The sequence below is a fragment of the Ammospiza caudacuta genome, chromosome 4 (assembly GCF_027887145.1).
Source record: "Ammospiza caudacuta isolate bAmmCau1 chromosome 4, bAmmCau1.pri, whole genome shotgun sequence".
NCBI classification, from domain to species: domain Eukaryota; kingdom Metazoa; phylum Chordata; class Aves; order Passeriformes; family Passerellidae; genus Ammospiza; species Ammospiza caudacuta.
Genome location: NC_080596.1, coordinates 54,469,004 through 54,495,578, shown reverse-complemented (window position 1 = coordinate 54,495,578; position 26,575 = coordinate 54,469,004). Strand labels below are relative to the sequence as shown.

At 38.8% G+C, this 26,575-nt stretch overlaps 1 protein-coding gene across 1 annotated transcript in view; it reads left to right on the top strand.

Moving 5' to 3' along the window:
* The window catches only part of LIMCH1 (LIM and calponin homology domains 1), a 174,895-nt gene that overhangs the window by 47,607 nt on the left and 100,713 nt on the right, over positions 1-26,575 (top strand). The window contains exon 2 of the mRNA XM_058802919.1: positions 16,999-17,069. Coding sequence (XP_058658902.1) covers positions 16,999-17,069 — 71 coding nt within the window. The remainder of the gene's footprint in view (positions 1-16,998; positions 17,070-26,575) is intronic.

Here is a 26,575-nt window from a genome sequence, read left to right as displayed (position 1 = left end):
TAATAAATTCATTTCTTAAAACAAAATAATCACTGTATCCTATGTAGGGGAAGAAATTTTAACTTTTAACTGTAAAGAAAGCTTTCTATTTGTTTTTGTAGTTTTAGGGAACTTTCAAATAAATACTCCATTTTCAGAAATGGCTTACTTTTAATTAATAACACATTTGAGGAGATTTAGATTTGTTTTTATTAGAACTATTAGTCCAAGGTTCCTACATTCCTTTCTTTGTGTGTCCTGCATAGTCTCACAGGTTTTTTGTTGTCAAGTTTGCCTCCATCTCTAATATGTAAGTGCTTTTACCTACAAATTGGGTGGCCTGATTTATCCAAAGCAACTGTACTACATGAGAGACTGGTCCATAAAAAGAATTTGATTTAAAAAGCTGATGAGAGAGGTGTGTTGTTTTTTTAAAAAAATACAGTGATTAAACAGCTAACCTCATATATATTTAAAATAAAAAAGACTAACAAAGATGTCCTCATGCAAAGAGAGATTGAAAATCCTGGCCAAGAAGCTGGGTTTGTGTAATGCAGTGGATATGTCGAGATTTTTGTCTAACCGAGCAGCTTGTGGCTGAGATGCAAACTGGACCTGGATACCTGTGTCTGAGGCATCATAACTCCAGAAGAACTTGTTTTGGCTGTAATGTTTGCCCTCCTTCTGCTGAGTTCCACTTTTCTCTAGGACTCGTTAACAACCCCGCAGTCAGGCTGGGAGTGGCTGCAAAGTCCTTTCAGCATTTGGTGGTGGCCTTGGGAAGGGCAGCGCTGGTGGGCCCTGCCGTGGCTGGGGCTCAGGAAGGCCTCCAGCAGTGCCCTGGGTGCTGCTGGGCTGGTCCAGCAGTGGCTGAGGGAGCTGCTGGAATGTGGGCTTGGGCTTAGAGTGTAACGGAGAATTGCATTTCCTGACTTCTGGATCGGAGAACTGTTTCTATCTCATCCCTGGGTCACATGAGTGACAAGGAGGATGACCTCTCCAGAGCACGTGTATATTTGGTGTGGCTCTGTGCAGCTCAGAAGTTGCACAGCTGGATGTTTCTAAACCTTTTGTTTTAGAAAAGAGTTCATTTTTGCCCTCTGTCTCAATAGCAAAAGGACTGAATTTTGAGCCCAGTGGGAAATGTGGCAAGTGTTTTAATTGCAGGAAGCAGTGTTTTGATCTGAATTACACAGATATATGTGTTTAACAAGGCTGACCTTTGGCTGAGTTTTGTTTCTGGGCTTTTTTCTGAAGAAGAGTTAGATATTTAAAACCTATTACCTCCTTTTAAAAAATAAATTAAACTCTTACAGAGAATTTTGAGATGAAGCTTTGGCATCTGTTCATTGAATCAAATGAATATTAAAAAATTCCTAGTTAAACCACAAATGGTTACATGTGAAACACTAGAAAGAAAAGCAGCTGAAATGTTTCCAAACACATTTTTAAAATTTAAGTGTGTTTTTATTTTGCAGCTTCCTTCAAAAATCATCAGTACGGGTTATGTTCAAGACCAGATCTTCAGACTTTATAAATTTTCTGCTTGGCTTTTAATGATTTAGTGAATATAAAAATAGAATTAAACATTCTTAATTTACTTAACACAGCTTAGATGTGGCAGCCACTGATACTGGTGAGGCTGAAGTTTCTGATTGGAGTCAGTTGCCCTCTGTGGTACATCAGGGCCTGTTTAGTCACACACAGTTTGTTTGTCAGCAGCGTAACCTGGGGGCTCTGCTAACACGTACAGATACTCTGCAGACAGAAATCTTGGAAGGGGCTGGCAAACCATCACCCTTTCACTTTCCACTTCCTCTCCTTTCTCACACCCTCAGCCTTCATGCTGGGAGGCTCTGCCAATATTTCTCAGCCCTCTCCTACTCTCTGGGGTTGCAGTGAGCCTAAGATCTGGCAGGTTTATTGCTGATGTTTCTTTTTTCCAAGCTAATTGCAAACAGTCTCATTAATATCTTGTTTGGTGATTATGTCACATTGCTGGGTTTTTTAAATTTTGTAAGGTGCTGGTTCAGAGTCCTTTTTTAGGAGCTGATCCTCCAGCATAAGGTGACTTTGAGCAAAGATTCAGGTTGTGTTTTGTTCCTGAGAATCTGGAAATAGTTCTTACTTCTAAAGTATGGGGAAAATTATTTTAGTGGTATTTGTTTATTCTAATTCTGCAGTCAGCACACACCTTGTTTTGTTTACTAACTATCTTCTGAGGACTGCAGATGTTGTTTGTTTTGATTGTGAGACATGTAAGTGTTGGTCCCTGGGAGGCTGCTCTGTGAATTTGCAAACTGATAAAACCTGTTAAATGTGTTAGCTGTAGAGATCATCTTGTCTGCTAAATTGTTAGCTGTATTTAGCTGATGAATGAATGCAAATCAACAATATGAAGACTTAAAAGCCTTTTATATACATAGATATAAAAATGATTGTTGATAGACTTTTGTGCATAAGACCATCCGGAAATTGTGCAAGATACAACAATGACTTGGAGACAAACAGCTGTTTATAATAAAATGGATATAATCAGGAAAACCTTTGTTTCACTTTTCCCATCTGGTCACTTCTGTTACTACAAGGGGAAGGAACAAAGGGGTTTGTTTATTTTAGGGCATTTGAAAGAAGCAGCAAGTCTCAACCTTCTTGCCCTGTGTGGGAGTTATTAGCTGCAGAGCTAGCACCTTCTCTAACCCTGATAAAAAAATGGTCTGCAAATAGCTGAACTGGCCAAGGCATAGTAGTTCCCTGTTGAGAATTGAATAACTTAGTTTTCACTAATCTTAATAAAAGTTGGGATAGTTGTTATTACCTTGGGATCAAATACCACATACCTAACTCAAAATTAACAACTAACCAGAATGGAAGCTCGAGGGACATTTATCTAGACATTAGCTTTCTCTCCTGAGTGGAAATACTTCTTTTCTATTCTTAGCATAGAAGACTGGATAACTAGAGGGAATGCATTTGTGACTATAACAGCAAGAGTGAAATGACTGAAAATGGTACATGAGTGGCAAAGCGAATCGGAGCTCTTTGAAGTGGGTCATGGCAATGTTGGTAATGGGATCGTGAGTTAGCATTAGGAATGGATTGGAACAAGCTTTGTATTTTCAGTTTTGGTTTTATCTCCTCCACACAGTATTGTGACAGCTCATCTAAATGCATCAATTGGGATTTCTGGTCTTTATGTTTACTGGAGATTTTTTTTCTCTTTATACACCTGGGGTTTATTTCATGAGAAGAAATCACAAGGTAATGGGTGCTGTGTGATCATGTGGGTCGCTGACTTTCCCTGGACAAGTCTGACATTGCCTTTTATCTTAGTAAGCCCCTCTGCACAGCTTTGCAAAGGTTATCTTGCAAAGTGTTACAGAAGACACAAATGGCAGGTTTGTGTACCTAGATGTAGTGGCCTGCTTCTACACACAAAGTCTGCAAAAGCCATCACTGTCTGTTGATGATGTAGCAAGGGAGAGTGTATTTGTTATTTAATTTGCCTGTCTGATTTTACAGAGCCATTCCATCTTCCCCTACTATCTGAAGCACAAAAGAAAACCACTAAAATGAGAAAAAAACCAAGATTATTTAATCTCATGCTTGTCTCTAGAGAATCCTGCTTCAGTAGTTCTAATAAGTGGCCAAAATGGGTCTTGTTGAATGGAAATAAGCTGGAGAGGGAGTGGGACAAAATGGCATAACTGAATCATGGAGAGAATGTGCTTTTGTTCAGACCTAGGTAGAGGAGTGCTGAACAGCATTCAAAACCTGGCTTCAAATGTCTCAGTGTTCATTTGAATTTGCTGTCTGGTTTAAGTTGTAAACTCTGCTATGTAAAGACAAAGTTTTAAAGCAGCATATCTGGTTTTAACCCAGTAACCAAAGACCACAAAGTAATTTAACTTTTATTAGTCTTGGAAAAAATTTGAATACTTGCTGGCTTGTGGTTTGGATGTGAAACATAAAAAAATAGTGTTATTTTTTCTGATGTCCAATCTGTTTTTTTCATATTAGTAGACATCTGATTTTGTTCCATTATATAATGATTCTTCAGACAGTAAGATACAATTAGCTCTTGAGACATAGTTTATTTAACTTGATAATTTTGTACTAATGCAAATGCCTTTGCATTATGTGGTGTCAGCTCATCAAGACAAAAATAAAATCACTCAAGTAAGTGATGTGAGGCCTCTTCTTATGCTGCTAGAGTTTGTATGAATGTGGGATTTCTAACTCTTGGAGACAGCAGCTGTGCTTTTCTGTAGGAGTTAACTTATATCGAACAGACTTAACGTGTAGCTCCTAATGCATAAAGTACTTTCTGTCTGCAACTTAATTTTTATCCTCATGGGTCTTCTCTTGTTTTTGCCCAAGTCAAACCTTTAAGAAACCAGAGAAATTCATCAGACTTCATCTGAAAGTGAAATGCACAAAAGTTATGGGATGCTATACTATGCAATTAAGGCATCGAGCACTGGTTGCCCTTCTCTTCCTTCTGCTCCCTTGCCTCAAACACCAAGTGTTGAGGCAGCAGGAAAATTAACTTTCTTTTAACATAAAAATATCCTGTTTTATTGCTGAGTGGTAAAAATCAGTGGTGTTTTGAAAGGTAGAGAATGGTAGTAGGAAGAAGGTAGTATAAAAAAGTATCATTTCAAGCTAACTGGGAGAAATTTTCTAAGAGTTTTTTAAAATGTGGAGTCAGAGTGAAGATTTTGCAAAACACTACAAAAGTACTGGACTTAAAATTGTTCAGCCAACTTTGCAGGGATGATAAAAACAGATGGTTGGAGAATGTGCTGATAGTGTGCTGTTTTGGCTAAAATGAGATAGCTCATACTCAGATACCTGGTGCCTCTCATCATGTACAAAACCAGCAATGGTGCGCTTGATACCATAAGAAAAATTAGCTTTACAACAGATTAACTGGCATAGTTAAATCATGTGGTGGTCACAAATGTCTCAGCAGATCAGTCTTGGCATAATAACACTGAGTTTCCAGCAGCCTCTCCAACTCCATATAAACTTTTTCATATTCTGCTGAGCCCCTAGTGAGGGAATGAAATATAAGCAAACATTCAGAAACTGGATTGACTGCTAAGGTGAAACTGTCCAAATATCAGGGACATGTCAATGATGCTTTCATAGCAAATAAACCTGTGTCCGTTTCTTCTTTTGTTTTTCCTTTTCTTTTCCCCCCTCTCATGGGAAGCCTTAAACACTTGCCCTTAATTCCAGATGACAGGTTGTTATCAAGCAGCTGTTCCTGGTGGCTTGCTGTAGGTGACTGCTTCTTCCAGCCTAAGCCGGGTAATATTTAGCATGAGAAGTTTAGAATTTGCACTTAATAAAGTCAGCTGATTGCAAGAGACACTTTTAATTTTAGCCAGAGAAACAAGCTTTGGGTTCTTCCTGAGCTTTCCCTTTTAAAACATCACAGGGGTTATCTCAGGTTTTAATATGGCTTTGGTGCACTTGCAGGCAGACAGGATTGAAAAACTGTTTGAGCATGTGAGCTCAACAACAAAGCTCCTGCTGTCATGCAGATATGTTGTCACATTAAAAAACAACAGAGGAGGAATACAATTCCTATAAGTGAATGCCTTCTCAAAAGACTGTTGTGGTTGATACACAGAATATCTGGATTATTTAAATAAATTGTAGGGTCTCTTTGATTTTTTTCCTCCTTCTTTGTGTATAATTTTGCTTGTAGATTAGGCAGGTATTCTTGTTCTGACAGTTCTGGTTCATTTTCCAATTTGTATGACAGCAGTATCCTTCTATGATTGCACATACAATATTAATGATGAATGCTACATAATATTGTCAGTACTGTATGGTTTTAAAAAGAAACAGAGAAAGTTGATAATATTTATTTGCCTTTAATTTAATCTATTTGAATAATATGTGAAATTTGAAAACAACCTATTTAGGAAAGTAACTTAATGAAAATGTTTCCCTTTTTAATATATTAATATCATTAATTAATGATGAGTTTCAAGATCTATGGATTTTTTAAAATTTCAAATTAGAAAGAGGTTGCTGAGTTTACATGAGTGTAAAGAGGTACATGGAAAACCAATGTGCTGATAAAGGACTTCCTCTCATCTTGACATCTGAAAACTGTAAGTTAACTAATTCTTAAAAGTGCTTTGCAATCCAACTCTGATGATAGTAAATATTCTTTTCAATATCAATGTTGATTCCTGCCAGTGTTTCATGTTTAATATGGCATTTGAGTTGCCCTCTTGACATGGGTGAGATACTCTGGATTGGTAAGAAGAGTGAAAATGTCCTTGGGACAGATCTAATTCTGTCAGGGAAGTGGCCAACTGAAAAGATTTCTTGGAATTGTAGAAATGTAGAAGATGTTTTGAAACTTGCAGTTCTTATTGTTTAGATTGGAAATGTTAAGCATATTTTTAATCGTTTCCTTTTCTAGTATTAAAGCATTATAGTGAAATAATTGCATTCCTTTCAATCCATTTTAGACCTTACATGATATCCACTATGAGTAAAAATAAAAGTTACAGTAGTTAGAATCATTGTCAGGGGTTTTTTTCCTCTTCAGGAATTTATTTTCTACAAGGCTAAATTGTTACATTTTATAGAAGGCAAATTTCTTTTATTGCTCTGAGTACATTTGAACAAGATGCTTAACCTAATTGTTCCTAGTATTTGTTTCACCCAACAATAAACAGGGCAGAGAATGGGCACCAGTGCAGCTCATTGTCTCATAATAAGAGGTTCTCGTTCTGTGTCTTGCTTCCTGGTCAGGTCTATCATGGCTTCAGAGCTGGTGTGTTGCATAATGGATGAGCCTGAGCTGATGGAGGCAGCAGGTGCTCCAGCAATAGAAAAGAACAGTGTTTATTATTGTTGTGTGCATCATCAATCCTCTTCCCTTTCTCCCTCTGCTTTCTGTGTCCTCCAAACAAAGGCTCCCTATATCTGCAGCAGCAGGAGAGAAAAGAGCAATAACTTACCCTGTGTAACATTGCTGGGTTTTGTCTCAGGGGCAACCTTGTAAATAGGTCTTGATTTGATGCTCAGGATCTGTGAATGGCATGTTTGTCATTGCAGGGGACAACAGGATTGATTTGTGAATTCCATTTAGCAGAAAACTCTTACTGGTTACTGATATTTGTTAACTGCCCTATTCCAGCTAAATCAAATGAATGAAAAATGGCTTTTAATCTAGTACTCAAAATGCACTGCAAGATCCCTAGCTCCTGTGGGAGCAATCGGTTGACAGACAGGTCTAAACATTCTTTAACTGGGGAAAGTTGTAATTTTTGGGAGACGGAGGAGGAGGACAGAGAAATAAATAGAGGTTCTTAGTTCTGCTTAAGATGCTGATGACTCTTGGAAGTGTCTTTTGAAGAGTAAGCTGTGGTTTAAAATCTTACAGAAATACTTCATTGTCTATTAATAGGCAGTCAAATCTACCAACACCTCATGTCCATGTGCTCTAAGACATCAGCTGATTCTAGATAGTCTGCAGTGTTTCTCTTGTCTAGAGTATTATTGGCAGTCACTATTCCCTTTTGCAGGGCTATGGCGTGTCCTTCAGGACGTGCGTCAAAGGAGCCATGGAGAAGTGTTGGGGAGAACAGAAAACCAATTTTTTCCATCAGAGGCTGCAGTGGGATTTCTATCTGTGTGTAATGTCATGATAATTTACAGAGAAATAGTTGTTCTGTTTCACCATACCTTCCTATTTAGCTTCTGATGGTTTGATTCACTTGTGGCAGCATTCTTTTTGTGACTATGTTGTGTTTTAATACCAGCTGGCAACCCCACTGCTGCTCACTCACTCCTCCCCTCCAGGAAGGTCAGGGGAAGAGAACTGGACAGGTGAAAGTGAGAAAATTCACGGGCTGAGATAAGAATAGTTTAATAATAGAAATAAAATAATCCTACATTGTAATGAATAGGAAAAAAACAAAGAGTGGTAAATAAAACCTCAAAAAAGGCAAGTTTTGCAAGAAAAACCTACTTCTCACCAACCACCAGCCAATGCCCAGCCAGTCCCTCAGCAGCAGCTTCCCCGCCAACCTTCCCTCTGCTGCACATGATCCATATGGTATGGGATACCTATCCCTTGGGTCTGTTGGGATCAGCTGTCCTGACTGTGTGCCCTCCTAAATTCTTGTGAGTCTAGTTTTATCCATGCTTGGTAGCCAAATGTTGTTTAAAAACTGGCTTATCTGGAAAAGCATTCAGAGTGGGAACGCTTTTCTTTAACTCTGTCTCTACAGAGGCAGGGACAAAGTAGATCTACTTCCAAAGAGTTATTAATAAAGGTCTCAAAAGTATATGACTGAATTAAGGTTAACCTCCTTTCTGTAGGAAAGTGGATCATTTTTTTTCAGTCTGTGATTTTTGAAATGCACTGGTTTTCCTGTTTAGAACTACCTGCTGGTAATTCTGCAGTTTGTTTGCAAGTGGCTGCAAAACCATGGCACACAGCCCTGTTCCTGCTGCAGAATGTGCCAAGGGAGGACCCAGAGTACAGAAGAAACATCCAAGAAGTTCAGATATTGTTTTCAAAAGCGTTGTGGTTTACCTCTTCCCCTTTTATTTGAAAGGAGCAAAGTTTTGCAGAGTTGTATTGATAGCAGATAGAATTACATCTTTCAGCAGTGTTTGTATGACACGTGTATGACACGTATGAATGTCTCTATTCCCCATGGACAGTTTCCTGCTTTGCTTGCTCTGGGCTTCCAGGCTTACTGTCTGGAAAATCAAGTCTTAAATGCCTTGCTGAGCTATACTTTTATATATAGAGAGATATATATATTTAAATTGCATAGACTGTAAATGGGACACTTTACATGTGGACTTGCCTTGAAACAACTGGATGATATTAAATTTAAAAGCTTCAAGGTAGACTGGTGCCTACTGATGCTCATCATTGGCATTTCAGAAGCTTCACTGAGACCTAAGACATTGAGTATAATCTATAAATGGATGGTTAAATTTATTAATGTTTTGCTCAAGCGAACACTTAGTTCCTTCAGAAAGGGAAGCTGGTGTCTCCTACCAGACATTTTTCATTGCAAAATCTCAATAACAGTGCTGAGCTTTGGTAGTCTCTCTGACAGTGGTTAATGACAGGCTGAAGTGCTCCTAGTGCTGGGCCCCTCTAACTTGGAGCATCTCGTATGTTTGTATTCCTGTCTCTGTGCAGCTTTAAATGTGTACAGTTTTAAAATTGTCTGCCAAGATGCACATTCCTGACAGAAAGCAACACACTGGTGTCAAAAACTGCTTGTCCAAGAAGTAGTGCAGTGGTCTTGTAAAATATAAATGCAGTCATTAATGTAAAATAGGTTAAAGCAGTTAAAGTGGGGATTAGCAAATCTAGATACTGCAGTGATCCTATCATCTCCTACAGAGCTGTTGATCTCTTCATTGCTCTGAGGGTGAGACAAGATGTTGAGCTCAACGAGGAGTCTGCTGCCTGTGCTGTGTTTTGCTCTGCCTCTGCAGCTGTAACCGAGAGAGCTTGAAACACTTCTGATTCAGGACTGCCTGAGCTTCTGAAAGTTGGAGGAGAGAAAATAGAGAGTTTTATTAACAGATGCTTCAGTTTCAACTTATAGATGATAGCATAGCATAAATCTTGGAGGAGCAATGTTTCAAGAGCATGAGAAACCTTTTCTAGACTTATAAAAAGGAATCAAGGGATAAAAAAAATGTCTGTTTTAATTCTTTGCTCTGTTAGACAAGGCCAGAAACCCAATTTCCTGTTCTGCTGGAAAGTTGCTAATGTAATCAACCTGAGACAAAGGAAAAAAATTCTCCTGTCCTTTGCTAAAAAACATCTTTGACTTGGTGATAAAATGTGAGGCAAATAGGTTACTAGTGGGAGAGCTACTCTGTGTTCAGTAGCCAGAGTTTGAGTAATCTCCCTTCATCAGTACTGATTCCAGCTTCAAGAAGAATTAGTTAGGGAAAACATAAGAGCTGAATCAACAGTTTCTGCTTTTGAGATTAGTTCCATGTATACTTTTCTTTCTGTATGTAACTGAAGAGGTAAAATAAAAGGCAGTGTGAATGTTTATCTGTCCATGGAAAGCCCCAGGGGATCATACAAAAACAAAATCATGATATTTTTAATTAGCCTTTCCTTTGTCAGTGAACAGACTGCTTATTTAGCCTGGTTGGGTAAGAAAGTAAGACCTTGGGAAAGGGTGTTCATGCTAGTAATTACAAGGCATCTGCTCCTCTTCCCTTCAGAGGTGCAGGAGCTGCCATTGTGCACTGGTGCACCCTGAAGTGGGGTGGGTTGAGTAAGGCCAGACTCTCCAGACAGACAGGACTGGATTAAATGAGGGCCTTGGACTGAGGAGGTGTGTGCTTGTCTTCTGGTCTCTTGTACCTGTTGGCTTCACGTCATATGTGCTCCTCTGGTCACTGCTCCTCTGACCATGGAATCTTGTTTTTACAGAAAAGAGCAAACAGCTAAAGAATGTGTTGTTATGCTAAGATGTACCTTCTTCCAAATCCAAGTTATTTTCCCAAAATAGTGCTTCATCTTCCTTCTCCCCACTCAAAAAGTAGGATGAACACTTTACTGGTAAATCTGTGGCAAAGCCTACAATTCTCCCCTTCTTTAATTCGCATTAAAGAAAGGGATGATGGATTTCTATAAATGTTTTTAAAGGATTTTTAAATTTATTTATTTATTTTAGCAATAAAAGAGCCCTAAATTGAACAAGTGATTAAAAACACACTAGGTTGGTCTGTCATATCTGCCATCTAGTACCTAATTTTGATAACACTGAGATAAGAGTCTGGTTGCCCATAAAACAATGCAATGCCAATCTACTGACTGTCAGATACAGATTAGATGTAACAGATGACCTGATGCTAGGTGAAGCTTTCAGGGCATGTGCTGCAGCCAAGAGAAATCTGACAGAAGTAGTTTTTAAGTTCCCTTCCTGCTCTTTGCTCTCTTTCTTCACAAAGTGTTCAACCTTAACTGAAATGTTTTCTGCCCCACCCCACCCCAAAGGGAAGGCTGCAATATCTGGCAATGCACCTGGAAATGTATACAAACAGCATTAGGGAAGAGAGATGAAAAGGCAGCTGATTTTACTCTATCATTAAATTTTAACACTCCCTAGCAGCTTGCCAGCCAAACAGGATTACACTACCAGATGTCCTGGCAGAAATGCGCACGGCTCTGCAAGATCATAAATCCAAGCAACGTATGGCAACCCTGCATGTTTAATACTACTGTTAGCAATGCAGAATTTCAGTGTGGAAAGCTCTGGTGCTGAGCAGGATTTAGCAAAGACAAAATCTTCCCAGACTTAGCTTTAAAGCCTTAGTAGGGTAGTAGCTGCTGGCGTGTACTACACTTTCAGTATTTCTTTTGTTGTGTCTCCTAAACAAAGTACTAACAGAGCCAGTTTGGTCTACACTTTAAATATAGGTGTCCATTCATAGAATCATGTCCTCATTAATCTGTGCAAAGGATCAGAAAAAAACCCCAGCTGTTGTGGTTTTTCCAGTTGCTGCTCCCTCCACGGAAAACAAAAGGCCGTGACTAGCATTCCTAAGTAAATAAATTGTTCCTTTAGTGAGGACTTAGAATTGAGCCCACCAAAGGGGAGTGTGTTTGTATCAGTGGATATGGTTTTTCCATGCTATATGTTGACTAAACTGTCAGCTGACCTGATTAGCAGTGTTGCAGAAGGGAATTTAAAGCAAATGGGGGAGAATATGCTATTTTATTCTATTGCTGCTAGAAGAAGTGAAATTTATATGAAATATTAAGAGTGAGTCAGGTTTTTTGTCTCATCAAAGAATAATATGAGGATGAAAAGTCAGAGGAAAAGAGAAAAAGGGACTTCAGTACAGGTAGTTAACATTGCAAATGGCAGTTAAACTTAAGTGACCGGGAAGTGGAAGACCTAAAAATAATAAGTGCTTTCTTTGCAGATTAATCTTGCTACCCAAGTGTGAAATCTCCCATCATTCTCCCATATATTCTTTAAATTTTCAAGTTCTGTATCACAGAATTTCAGGTGATTTATTGCTGGCCACATTAGTCATTCTGAGCTCATGCCGGTTTTGTCCCTGAGAGTAGAATTGCACACTAGAGATATTGTTTGCTCTTTTACTGATTTCAGTAGTAAATTACCTCAATACTGTAAAGCCTTTTGGAAGGCTTTGAGCAGAGTGCTTATCATTCAGCTTTACTGGAAGACAGGTATGTTAGATCTGTGGTTGTTGCCCCTGGAAAACTCCATTCATTCAATATTCAAGTTTCTCTGAACTAAATCAACTACCTTCCTAGTATTTGTAATAAAGCCATTCAGGACTGATTTGCATTGCTATGATTTTAGCAATTTAAATGCCTCTGTGACATAAGAGAGAAGGAACTCATGCCTAGATAATGTGTTGTGTCCACTTTTGCAGACAGAGACATTGCATGATCCATAGGTGGCTGAGCCAGGAGCCATGAAGGGTCTCCAGGCTCCATGGCACTGCCATAGCAATGCAGTGCAGTTCTGGGCTGCAAAGGTGAAGCTGACTGTGACTGGACAGGGTTGCTTGATTCAGAAATCCCTTGCTTATGTTATGTGAAAATGGAATTTAACTTGTGTATTCATCTTATTAGCTCACATGGTAACTCAGAAACAGGGAAGTAGGAATTCATTACTCTAGAGGAGCCAAATCCTGATGCTCTAAAAGCTGTTTTGCTTTTTTTGGTGGTTTGTGTTCCCTATTGCTTGTACAATCCAATGCGTTCTATATACATACCTGATTATTACAGTTAAAGCCTTACTTTTATATCTTCCTAGTTAAGTAGCAGGACCTGATTTTTTCATTTAAGAAAAAAAATTATATAGGAGAAAGTAATGGTAGCACAAAATGGAAAGGCAGCATACACACATACAAAGAAACGAACAGCTTATGAAATGCGTAGAAAATCTTCCTCTCTTTACTGTCATGCTTCATAAGCTCTCAAAAATACATAATGATAAACAAAGGCCTCTTTTTGCTGTGCCTCTAATTTTTTCACTGCATAACATGGCATTTTCAGATGTGCACATAGAAAATGAAACTAAGTGTTTTCAGAGAGTTATCCCTGATGACCAAGTGTTTATTCAACTACTTATATCTTGTTGGCCTAGATAACCTTCACTTGAGGCTAGCATCTGTTCACTAATTTGTCACCTTTTCTTTTTCACGCCCCTAAGCTGTTTTGACTCGAGAAGGTTTGCAAGCTCCATCTCAGGAAGCACCAGCAGCAATATAAAATGCAAGGAAAACAATGTAAAGTGAAGCTTTGGGAAAATAAAGTTGTACAATATGGCAATGGTTAGTGGCTGGATGACAGCCATTCTTGATGATATAAATTTTGTAGCATGTGCAACTGCAAAGAACAAAAGAGTTAATCAGCAACAATGCACTATATATCAAGTGTTACTGTATGCAAATATGTATTGAAGTTGTTGTCATGAAAAACGTAAATTACTCATTTTAGGTTCATATTCTGTTGTTAAGTGACAGGGAAACTGAGAAATGCACCCAGCACTCAAATAATTGTCCTGGTTGTGATACTTGTAGCTTTTTACAGAGAGGAAAATGTAATCCAGATGATGAATAAAAATAGCACCTCCTCACATAAATGAAGCACACAGCAATAAATGTTTTGCTTCTGTTTTCTATTTTTAATTTCCAATATGACAGGGAAATGCAGCTTTTTTTCCACTCAGCTTTATAGAAATTATTAAGGAAGTGAGAGGCTATCCTAATAATTTGCAAGATATAGTTTGTGTTTTGTCTTTGAGGTACTTTGTTCTAACTTTGCTACCCCAGCACCACAATAATTACAGTATGCTGCCGTTGCAGAGTGGATAGGGAACTCTTCCATCTATCCTGCTTCATCCTGCGCTGCCTAAGTGTGCTGGTCTCTACCAGTGAGGTGGGAAGAGTGCAAGGTGGAAGATGGAGTTATGTCTCCAAAGCATGCAAGAGGTGGCAGTCTGGAAGCCTGGCCTTGCAAAGAAAGGCCAGGTCTCAAAAGTTCTCTCAGTTAACATTTTGGGTTTTCATGTACTTTTCTTTTTTTCTTTCCTGAAGACAGCAGTCCAGAATAGAGTACCTTGCATCTTGTCATGACTGGTTTTGTGCAGGTTCAGTTCTGAACTCCAGTTCTCTGTACTATGAAAGCTGATGGGCTAAATATCTGTTCTTCCATTTTGCAGTTTACTGTACCTGGTTGCAAATGAACAATTTCCTTTTTTTCCAGTGAAGCTCAGTAGAAGCACTGCAAATGCTATCCTTTAGTCCTTGTTTTGTCAGTGTTTTTAGAACTTCATCCAGCAAACTGGAGGCTTTTATTTCCTGAGATGGGAGATGAGCTAGTAAGAACTGACCACTGCTTATATCAATAACATGAACACAGTTCTGTGATGTGTGCAGATTTTTTGTGATATCATGGCAAATGCACACACTTTCATGATTACTGGAGTTTGGGTAAAGCATGCACTTTGCTATCTGGGATTCTTTGTGTGCAAATATGAGAGAGCCAGTCCTTTTGCTTGAAGTCCTTTTGTCTCCTCCTGCCCTGGATGTGCTGAACAGAGGTTATCTCAGAAATGTGCACCAGGTTGGCCCGTGGGCCTGCAGCAGTTTTTTGCATGAGGGTATGGCCCAAAGTGGCCTCTGCAGAGAGGGAGGTGTATGTGTGTGCGTACGCCAAGCAACTGAGCTCTGGTTTCCTCTGGAAAAGGTGGATCCAGCTTCTTGCTTCTCTCAGTCCCATTTTAGGTTTATCTTTGTCATTTATCATGTCATCTTTGTGCTTATTTTTAGTTTCTAGCCTTTCTCTGTTGAACTGTTTTTACATTCTAATTGACTAAATCAGGAGACTTGTAGGTGATTAATGTTTTCCTTCTGCAGCTGCATCATCTAGAACAGGCATAAACCTTGCCATGCCTCATTTACTTCCAGTTCCTTTTCAAACAGACGTGCACTGTTCCTGGACCTTCCTTTCTTTCCTCACCTCCTTTCAATGTGTGTTGTACCTCTCACTGGATGAATTCGTGTGCCAGCTGTGCATCTGTATTTCATGATTTTATTTGTGCAGACAGAAGTAGTGTATGAAACCTTCCTACATCATCAGTAATAACAGTGATACTCATGTGACAGCTTTTGGCAGGCTGAGTCCTGAATTGTGGTAACACTTTCAATACTGCTCCCTGATAAATGAGGGTCTTCAACAAATACATAAGAAGATTGATCTCCATATCTGGGACATTTGGTCTTGAGGAGTGAAATAAGATTACTATAATTTTTCTTTAATTTTTTCACAGATGAAAAAAACTACTTGGAGTCAGGCAGTTATGAAGTAGCTCTTCCCACTCCTTTCTGTACTATATCTTGTGGATGAAACAAAAGTCAGTTTTGATATGCTCCACCTATAATTCATCCTGAATGCTAAGATTTTATTGTCATGATTTTCCCTTGTCCCAGCAGATCAAGATTAGACATGTTTTACTATGTCTAGATATAGTTTAAATGGTTAAAGGTCATTTACTACAAATTACATGTGGTTTCTTCAGAGATATGAGTGCAGCACAGTGCATTGTTCTTCTTTATGCATTTGTGTAAGATACAATTGTCCACTGATGCTGTTACAATACATTTTTCAGAGTATGGGACAACTTCCTTCACATTGAGCAAAATAATATGTTTATAATTTAGTGAAGAATTAGATTTTAGGCTTTGCATATGCATTTCAATTTAAAAAGTGTTGCTCTCTGTCCAAGACTGCCCAGCTATAACCAGCCTTTCTGAAACTGAGGTGTTTGTTAATCCTGTGGGACAGTTGCAACTTGTCAGTTTTTATAAATTGCTGTCTTTATGATAGGAAACTAGGAGGGGCAGGGTCTTGCATCTGAATATAACAGCAAGGAGAAAATAGGGACATAATGACAGATGTATCCCCAAGTTGCTGTTCTCTATGGTGGAAGCAACACCCAGAGCAAGGCTCTGCTGAAAAACTGGATGAAAGCCATGAGAACTCTTTAAGCATCCAGTAAATATTTTGCCTGGGTAAAGAGAAGACCTCCTGCAGGACAATTAAAACAGTTTTTTTTATTTGTATTGTTTCTGTTCAGTGCTTTCTAAACACAGTAACTATTTTTATATCTTTTGTGATTGTAATAAGAAGTATTCTTTACTTTTAACTGAACATATCTGTTGAGAATGATATGAGGATGAATGGCAAGACATTGTCAACACAGTAGTGAGTCATACAGGGGAGTTCAGTCATGCTTGAAGCATCCAGCACCCTCAGGTGAGATTGGGATTCCTGGAAGGTTTCTAGCTGGTCCATCCCTAAGCAGCACAGAATGGCTTAAGAGCTTGTGAGGCAAAGTGTACCTACTGGTCCAAGTGTACCAGGAGGTACAGCTTCCACTGAGTTTGTATTCTCTTCATGGTTAAATTGCTGATGTGAATTATCTTTTAATACAACTAGGAGTATTGAGGCATGTGTCTGGAGGGCTATAGCTCACACCATTGCTTTCAATTGTCTTTGCTTATTCTATAAAGACGATAAGTTAAGGGCTAAAGTTCAAGGCTGGTACAAAATGTTTAATGTGGTGCAAAAAAAGCAATAAAAATACATAGTTTGTCTAAATGCAATAGTTTTAAAATTCAAAGCACTATAAAATAAAACTTCTAAAATATTCTGAAGATTACATTGTTGTTTTTGTTTTGTCATTTTTGGTTTTTACTACTAGAAAACAGTCTGCAATTGCAGACTGCAATTGCATTGGCCGGAGCAAATACTTTGTCCTATATGTTAAATAGCTTGATGAAATGGGAAAGAGAAATGGACATTGCTTAGTCCTTTGCAAGGCCTGTAAAGCTCAAATATTCCTTATACAGCAGATGCTCTAACTGAGTATTATGAAGTGCACTTGTAAAGCTCACTTTCTAATAGATGTCGCTCTTTTGTTTCCCTCTACTCTTTTGCAGCAAGTCACCGGCAGAAGTTTTGGTGAGAAAGATTTTCGTTCTGGATTAGAAAACGGCATTCTTCTGTGTGAGTAAGTAATGCTTACAGTTTTAAGCCTTGAATACAATCTTGACTAAAGTAGAAAACAACCTTAGCTAGTATGTTCTATTGTTGATTTACTTTCGTGAGATTTGACATTGCACATAGTGGTATTTCACTGCAGTATAATTTCAGTGCCAAAGCTATTGTTATGGTGAGGGTTGAAATGTGGTTTAAAGAAAACAGGTTTTATGAAGTGCTTCCCTCACTCCACCCCTGGTTCTTAGCTGAGTTATGTAAAGCAAAAAAATATTATGTTTGTTTTTTGGTTTCCTTTTATTTAATGTTGTTAACCACAGATTGGCAAACGGTGTTCCACACCTGCCTGTGGATGTCTCTGCCACAATGAGGCGTTTTGGACCAACTCCAAGTCTGAATGCTGTCAGGAGTTAGCCATCTGAATACCATCAATACACAGCTGCTTTAATAGTTTCTGGAAAGGTTAGGTATCCTCTAAATTTTGCCTAAAGGTGTGTTTCAATGATGTGTTTTGTAATTTTTGGATGAGAGACACAAGTTAGCTTTTGAACATTTCTCTCTGTAGTTCTAATGGCTAGTTTTAGGAAGAGTCTTCCAAAACCTTGTTAAGGTTTACATGCCATAGCTGGTGACTTCTAAGAGGAATGTGGAAATATACCCTAATGCCCTTAGCCCTGTGAAAATCAGGTTGTCAGGCATTTGGGAGAATCTGTTGATCTGAATCACCTGTATGGACCAATTTCTTTCCCCGGATATGCAGGATTGTCACTGAAGTTGATAAAACTCTCTTTGCACACCAGAATGATGAAGCTTGTGCAAAACTGAATCCATACTTATGAAGGAGATCTCCTGAGATGTGTAGCTGGACAATTGCAGCTATTGGTAAAGTTTTATACTCTTACAGGTACTTGAACTTGGAAGCTGTTTTCAGCAGTGGAGTTGAGCTAATATCCTGTAACTCAGCTCTAGGTAGCTTACCATAGATCTGAAACCTACTTGTGTAAATACTGTTATATGTCTCACTGGTGTCATTAATCAGACAGCTTGAACTTTAGCTTTTAAAGGTGAAAAAATATAAAGGAAATGATGTGATCTATTTTGATTGCAGTTGCGTGTCTTTGCTGAGGAGTGGCTTTGGGAGGAGGGAAGTAGTTGTTATTGTTGATCTCAAGTTGTGTAACTCAGAAGGAGCATACCCTCTTTGTATTTAAGGGTTGCTTCTCACACAAAATCTCTCTCCTCTGTGTGTTGAAGGGAAGTGATGTGTGCTGAATCACTTCTCAGTGCTCTTTGAATGTTAAGGTTGAATTGTGTTGCATGAAAAGCAAGGGCTGTGTATTTCAAGATTAGATTGTAATCTTATCTGCAAGTAAGCAGAGGTAGTCTGATTTAAATACTGTAAATCTTTGAGATGGAAGGCTTAACTAACTAATGTTTTGCTAATGAGACCAATAAATATGTATTTCTTAGAAGGTTGTGAGCTCCAGTCATAACCAGGTCAAGGGGCAGCACTTGGTTATACTATATAACTGTTCTGTGATATTGGGCAAATTGCTTGTCCTCATTTACCACTTGTGGATCAGTGCAAATCAGCCTGAAGGAATCTGTCTCCTCAGCCTCAAATATTAAAAGCCATGAAGTTTGTATTGCTCTTGGTTAGCAAGCTATGGCTAGTGTGTAAAACTCTGTTAGGTTAATGTGTTAATGAGAAAGTCACCAAATTGGTCTTGATGACAAATGAACTATAGCACCAGCAGTAGAAGTGTACTCCTCACTGGTTCCAAGCCCACTGTAAAAATAGAGAACTTAAAAGAAATTTTTGGGTCTAACACTGAAAGCTTCCAGAGTATCTTCAAAAAGTACTTCGGCAAGTGAAGCACTGACAGTTAATTTTTTATCTGTTGCTCAGTGAAGAACACTGTAAAGCTGCCACAAGCAATACTGTCTTTCTAGACAGTACCTTTACTAATAGCTAGTAACTGTCTTTCTAGACAGTAACTTTACCAAGCTGCTTTTTTTGACTTATTGGAAAATTACCAGGCTACCTAATGAGAAAAATGTAATGGTATACAAGCTTTCTCATCACTCCTTGTCAGTCTGCTGTGCTTTCATTGCAGCTGACTTCAACAAGTAGATGAAAACCTGATCTAAGATAACTTCAGAAGATAAGAAATAAATGATAGCTGTCTTGGTTTCTGAAGATGGAAGTACTCATTGTTTTTGGTCAGGTTTTATCTGATTTGTTGAAGGTTTAGAGAAAAGCAAGCTTACCTATGTTTTTACCCACAGGACAGTACTCACTGCAAGGGGCATTAACTGACAGCTCATAGCCAGACACTTGTGTGGGTGAAGTCCATGTGAATGTGGAATAGCTGTGCTTAACTTCTGTGTGACTGTTTCAGGGTTTTCCTCACCTGTTGTATTTTGTGAGGAAGACTGAAAGCAAGCTTGGGCTCTGAGGAATCCCAGCAGCTAGAGGACTGGAAGCTGCTGTCCGGAGTGGGGACACAGTCAGCATGCCTTGAATGTCCCAAACATATCTCAAGCTACCTTCTGGCTTTGCAGATGTTTTGCAGAAGGGAACGGGGATGTTACCATGCCAGAGTCCATTCCCCAAAGACTCTGGTCTGTGCAAAAGGGTGGAGTGGGAATCTCTGTCTCTGTAGCAGGATTGTTTGACCCTTATATACAGTAATGCCAGGCCTGCCTCCACTTGATCCCAATTTCGATGTCCTAGACAGCCTACAGACACAAGCAGCTACAGACATCACTACACTGGTTATAAATGATTCATTCACATCTAGCAACAATCCACATACTTTAATAAATGAAAATGAATGCAACTGTGCAATGTCAAAAGCTCAGGCTCTTGGGATGAATGGGTTGTGGAGCAGTGCAAATGTGTATGCCTGCCACAGGAGCCTGCAAGCCTTGCACCTGCCTCTCTGGTGCTGTTTGTGCTGTGGCATTTCGATCTGGCCTCTGTACGAACTTTATCGCTTGACGCACTCAGCTGAGAGCTGAGGGGCATATTTAAACAATGCAGGATGCCATAAAGCAACAAGTCAACAGATGAGAGCAACACAAGCCCTTTATTCTTTCTGGCTGTTGGAAAGCCCACTTGTGCAGTTGCCCAGACAGTGGTGACTCTAATTGTTCACTCAGCTGTGCTGAGAAGCCAGTGACTATGACTTCTGTTTGTCTGAAATGAGTTCATGTTTTTTTAACATACCTCTCTGACATCAGTGCAGATGGTGATTTCAGCAGGGATATAATAGCTATATAGGCAGAGGCAGTTCTTTCTCTGTTCATGCTTTGTGAATTAAATTCTCATATGAAAAGACTGAAGAGTTCTGCATGGGTGGGCAAATATGCCTTCCTGGGGTCATGGTTGAAAGCTATATGATGCAGGAATACAACACCAGTAGCAGGAATATCATTGGAAATCCCCTATTGCTTCTCCGGCACATGTTCAATTTTTTTTCTCCCTTGTTACATAGCTTTCATGTTTAGGTTTGACCCAGATATCATAAGAAGCTAGAGGATTAATCAGAAATAAATTAGATCTGGTTGTGCAATGCTTAGGTCTTCCTATTCTATGGATTCAGACATCTGAATGAAGGTTGACTGCCAAAAAAAGGGCATATCCTGTCTCTCTGTCTGCTCTGCTGGTCTGGGCAGTTCTGTTGTGTTTTTTAAAACAGCAGTTAAGGAAGTCAAGGTTCCTTTTATTTCTAACCATGCAACAATTTCTATAAATAAGTTTAAAAATTATTGCAAGAAGAAAAAATGCATGTCTTGATGCAACCTTGACCTGTTGTTTCTGCTCTAATATCCTTGCAAATACATTTTCATTGTTTTTGCCCTTACTCTTGCTGCCAACCTCCCCATGTCGAGCTCTGCTACTGCAGGATTCCTTCCTTCATGTTAGGTATTTGGTAGTTAAAGACATCTCTGTAGGGATGTGAGACTTCAAAAATTTGAGTTAATTGCTTGCTTTGATATGATTATCCAAACAGGATATATATCCAATCTAAGAACTTCTGACATGCAATTGGAATCATATTTTCTCTCAAGCTTTCTCTGGAATCAAGTAATCCTGTCAGCCTGAAAGTTTGTATTAGTAGTAATGAGATTCTAATGTCAGGAACAGGACCAGACCATAAAGAAGAATAACAGCAACAATTGGGATATGGATCCTGGGCACAAGACCTTAAACAATGAACTAAAACAGTTGGATATTAGCAGAAATTATTTGGCTTTGCAGTAGAGTCTAACAACATCATGATTGTGTGTAATACCTTGAGTTCTGTATGTAGAACATTTTAACTGCATGTCTGGTTTATGTATGTATTAAAATCAATTTATAGCAGTACATGCACGCAAAATAAATCTGATTTTTCTCAAGCATGAAAGTTCTAATAAATATTTCACTGCATATCATACACGTAAAAAAATGAAAAAAATACTAACTGTATGTGGTTAAAGATGGATGTCACTTTCCTGTGCAGTTCTGGAAACCAACTTAGGAGCAGTTTCCTGAGGTCTTCTGGGTTTTTTAGGAAGTTATTTTATCTATTAGCACGTGGCATTATGTAACTTCGTAATATGTGCAAAAACTATGATTGTTCTTTGAAACTATGCTTATTCTTTGACTCTGTAATTTTTATCTTGTTTTTTGAAAGAGGAAATACAAAGATGTTATTGTGTTTTTAAGTTATCTTGGTAAAATTGTGTGTGTACAGTGAACTAAAAAAAAAGTACACTTTGTACACTTTAGCTGCTGTAGGGTAATATATAGGAAAGGCACTTCTGCTGTGCATACTTTGAATAAATACTCTTAAAAAGTACAAGAAAGTTTTTAGATTTTACTTTTAAATAAAAAAGGTGATAAATTAGTAATGCACATAGATTACTTTAATAATATTTAAAGCAAATATGATAAGTTACTATAAATCTGAGCAAACTGAAGGTGATTATGACCAAGAATTACTTAAAGGAATTTATAATTTATTCTGTCATGATAATTATTTTCTTCCACAAGTAAGAAATCCCCTTAGCTTGTGTTCTTCATGTTGATGGTGATGAATGAGCTGCATTTTCTCATCCTGGTTCTGGTGCATCTGACCAAGCCTTGAGCTGACATAAGTGCAGTTGTCAACAAGGTCTGGCCGTGGGCCAGATCAGAACAAGTGTAATGCTGTGGAATAATAAAACTGTTGTGCTCTGAGTCAGTGGCACTGTGAGGTATGTAGAACATCCTTTGCTGTTTATATGGTGTTTCAGTCCTTCTTCTTGCAAGTTAATGTCACTTATGTCATCTGGTAGGGGAAAACAAATAGTCTTTGTAGGTGATAGGGTTTTTCAGATATATCATTCTAATTGTCTGTCAGTACTATGGGCCTGGCATCAGTTCAGCACTTGGCTGTGTCGTGAACAGTGGAGAAGTCAGTGGATGCCCCCAGCCCTCATGCTTAATTACTATTTTGCTTGCCTTTTCTGTTCTTGGAAATCAAGAAGGTATTTGAGTTTCGTAGGCATATTTCAAGTTTTGAGTGGGACCCATGCTTTGAGGTGAGAAGGAATTGATGTTTTCCTGTGGTTTTCGGGCTCCATGCTGTAAAGCCAAAACATCATCAGCATCATGAATTTGGCATGTTGCCAGGTTTGAGAGATGGGCCCCAAGGCTCATTGTGCATTAAGATTTAGGTTCATGTGAGGACATTTGAAATAGTTTTATACGAATACGGAGTCCTTAATCTGTAAATTTTATTGCTGTTTCATAATGAAGAGCTATTTATTAATATAGTTTAGATGAGGGGCCAAAGGTAACATAAACCGTAATGCTAAGCCTGTGATGAGAAGAGGGGAATAGATAGTGAGGGGCATGCTTAAACAGGGAGAATGACCTCTCCTTGTATTTATGTTTAAAAATGCAAAAATGCATTTTTGCAGACTGAATAGTAGAGCTTTTTCACTGATGCTTGGTTTGACAGAGCAAGAGAGGAGACTGTGGAGCACTGATCCACTCAAAAGGAGTGTTGCTTAAATGCAAGGCAAAGTAATCCTGTGAAAAGTTTCAGCTTTTCAAGAGTGTATGTTTAAGAAAGCATATTTAGCAGTTTTAGAATGCACATCCATGACCATTGCTACTTAGTGTAAAAACTATGCATGAATTGTAAATTTATAGGTGCATGACATACTCTTCACATCATCAGTCCTTGTGATTGAAAGTTGCATATAAACAGCTTGTGAAGTTACTTTCTTCCCTTTTGCCTTTCTTGAGCTGTTTGCAAGGCCTCTATTTTGTTCATATTTTTAGTTTTTGGCAGACCAAGACTAATGCAGTCCTGTGTTTGGAATATTGTTTTCTCAATACTACATATTTGCATAGGTCTTTATTAACATTTTACATATTAGACTGGACCGTGAGCCCTTCATAAGACAAAGGCAGTTCTGTCCTGCTTGTTAAAAAAACACCTTGTTCATCTGATTCTAAATAAATGATGTCAGGGGCATCATTAGCAATCACTCAAGAATGTTTTCCCAAAAATATTTTTGTGACCTCAGGAACATGTTTATATTTTGAAACTTCTTAGCCATGTCTTTTGCAACAAAATATTTTGGCTTTTCATTATTCACTGTTTCAAGGTGATTTGTTCATCTTTAAGACTAATAGTGGATTTTTCTGTCCTTTTAAAATATTTGGGGGCATTTTGGAGCTGCTACTAGACCATGAGTTAAAAATATGTGGATACTGGAGCTGTCTAGGCTAATAATTATCAAGTGCTGAAAGACTGCTTGTTTGAATGTAAATCTGTAAAACTTGATTTGAAGGGAGAAATCTCTCTGTGAAGGTTTACTGTGGATAGAATTTCCTGAATTCTCAAATATGAAATGCCCTTTGACTTTTAGATCAGATTATTAGTCAGCTTTTCTTTTTAGGAATATGATCTGTTACTTAAGCAAAGAGCTCTGTTGGATACCTCTCCCTCCAGCCTGGATTGATCTGTGAACACACATCACTTCAGCCTTTCTTTTCTTCTTATTCTCTGAAGATGCTTCTCATCCATTTCCTCCTAGAACTGAGGTCTTTTTGGAGGCTGGGTTTTGGCAGCCATCCTCTGAATATTTTTGTAACTGACGCTTTCTTGCAAGAATTTCATGGGCAGCTTATAGGTGCTTTTCATTAGATCTTTTATCAACTGTTGCCTGAAACGTCTTCTCTTCCTGGCAGAAGTTTTTCAAATTCTTAACTCATGATAAAAAACCCCCGGAAGGTCTAATAAATTAGTCACAGAGTGGCTAGCACTGATTTCAGCTTGTCTGTCCAGCTATGGAGATACCTTATCTTCTGGAATGCCAAGCCTTGGGGACAGCATGAGTAGAGCCTTGATTCTTCCTGTAGCTATGAGAGCTGGTTTTTATCAGGGGAAGGAAGTGACCTAGCATCTCCCTATGCTGGGACTAGAGAGCTTTCCACTTCCATCATGCCCTGTTGTTTCTATAAGGTGGTAGGCCAGGTCTAAGGTTTTAGCTTCTATGCAGTGTCTTACTGTGCACCAAGCCAGCTCCTGGCATAGGGGAAAGGGAGGATGAGTGTCTGGTTGCTCCAGGGGAGATTTAGATTGGATATTAGAAAAAATTTTCTCACCGAAAAGGTTGTAAGGCATTAGACCAGGCTGCCCAGGAAGTGATTGAGTTACCATCCCCAGCAGTGCTGACTTAACAGCTGGACTTGGTCGTCTTTGAGGTCTTTTCCAACCTTGATTACTCTATGTTAGACTGAAAATTGCAAGAGAACTTTGAGAAGAACAGAGGGTTGTTCTGACTCAGCCCAGGTGCATAAGTGCTAGAGGTGGTGAGCAGAAATCCCCACAGAAAGCTTGAAGGGTCTGAGAGGGGGTCATGCATGTATGTAGAGACTTGGGTTTTGTACATGGAGCCTGAAAATTCATAGTTGTATCCTGGTTTGGATTATTGATTTTTGGGCATTTGGTGGGATTGTTTGGCTCAAAATGTGCGAAGGATTAGGATTAGGACTGGGGAAGAGGGCACAGGCTGGAGCTGTAGATGCCAGAGGAAGATATGTGGTGCAGATTTTCTCTCCTGAAAACTCTTTAACTAGGACATGGCTGGGGACAGAAGGCCCAGGGCAGGCAAATCCTTTGGTTAGGATTGGTGGGGCAAGAAAGTGTGGGACTGCAGTTGTCAGGGGCTCCTAGGAGAAGGTGCGAGTTAGTGGATTTTGTTCACCTGCAGAGTCTGTCCCTTGGGCAATGGCCAAGGATCTTGTGCCAGGTCCCCAGTGCAAAATGGTGATCTGTCTTGTTTGCTCAGTATCTCAACAGAAACCCACAGAGCTGATAAAATTTTACATACCTAGACACGTGCTCTATGAAAGTCTGAATTGGCACAGAAAATTTAGTTTGTGTATAGAGGCCTATGGCAGAAGAGGTATATTTAGTGGATTTTTGAGAAGCTGGGATGGACACTAACTGTGAGAGTGAGGGCAACCATTGAGACCCTGCACAAACAGCACAACTTTTCAGCTGGCTTGGTAGCAGAGCAAGCTTACACCACTCAAAGTTTTGGCATCTGGATTGTTGCTCTAGATGAGGCAATAAGTCAGAAGCAGACAGTCTGCTCTGGAAGAAACATCCCTTTGACATATTCTGCAGCAAGCAAGTCCTGGGGGGTTTGGTGCCAGACTGCTTAGAAATGCTTCTAATAGGAGAGAAACTTTTTAATAATAATTTTAATTCCTTCCTCAGGCTTTACCATCTTGCCCCATCCTATTTCCTCTCTCTTCAGCCTCAAAATGGTGACCTAAAATGTTGTTTGTTCTCTACTCCTTTCCTTCCTCTCAATTTATCCTTCTCCTGTATTTCACAGGGAAGTCTGTGCAAGCCATTTTGAAGATTTATTCAGAATGGGTTTTGGCATTTGAGGTTTCCAATAAGAACTCTTTATTTTGCTTTCTATTATTGCCTATGACTTTTAATCTGCACCTGCAATATTGGTTATGGTGCTGATGCATTCATGTTTGAGTAATAAAGAAAATGGGATGCTTTAGCTAATACATTCTTTTTTTCCTGAAACTGAATAGGCAGACTGAGGATTAAAACTACAAGAGAGCTACAGTATTTGGAAAGAAGTCCTCTGGCAAAAAAAAAAAAAAAAAAAAATCTTAAATTGCCTGGTGTAGCAGCTAAATGGAAAATAGTAGTTTTATAAAGTTGCTGCTCTGTGAGGTTAAAAGGTACCATAGTATCTTCTGGGGAAAAAAAAAAAGTAATTCTTTTTCCATCTGTGAAATAAAATAAGGATAGAGTTCTAGAGGATAGGCAGTTCTTTTATTGGTGTTCTCTTAATCTAATGGGGAAAAGTGATTATTTTGTAAATAAAAGTATAATAATTCATTTGGTTTTAGGACATTTTTGTTAGATTCTACCTTAAACAGAAGAGGAATAGTACAGCCATCTCTATGAGCTTGGGTTACAGAGTTTTTAACTTCAA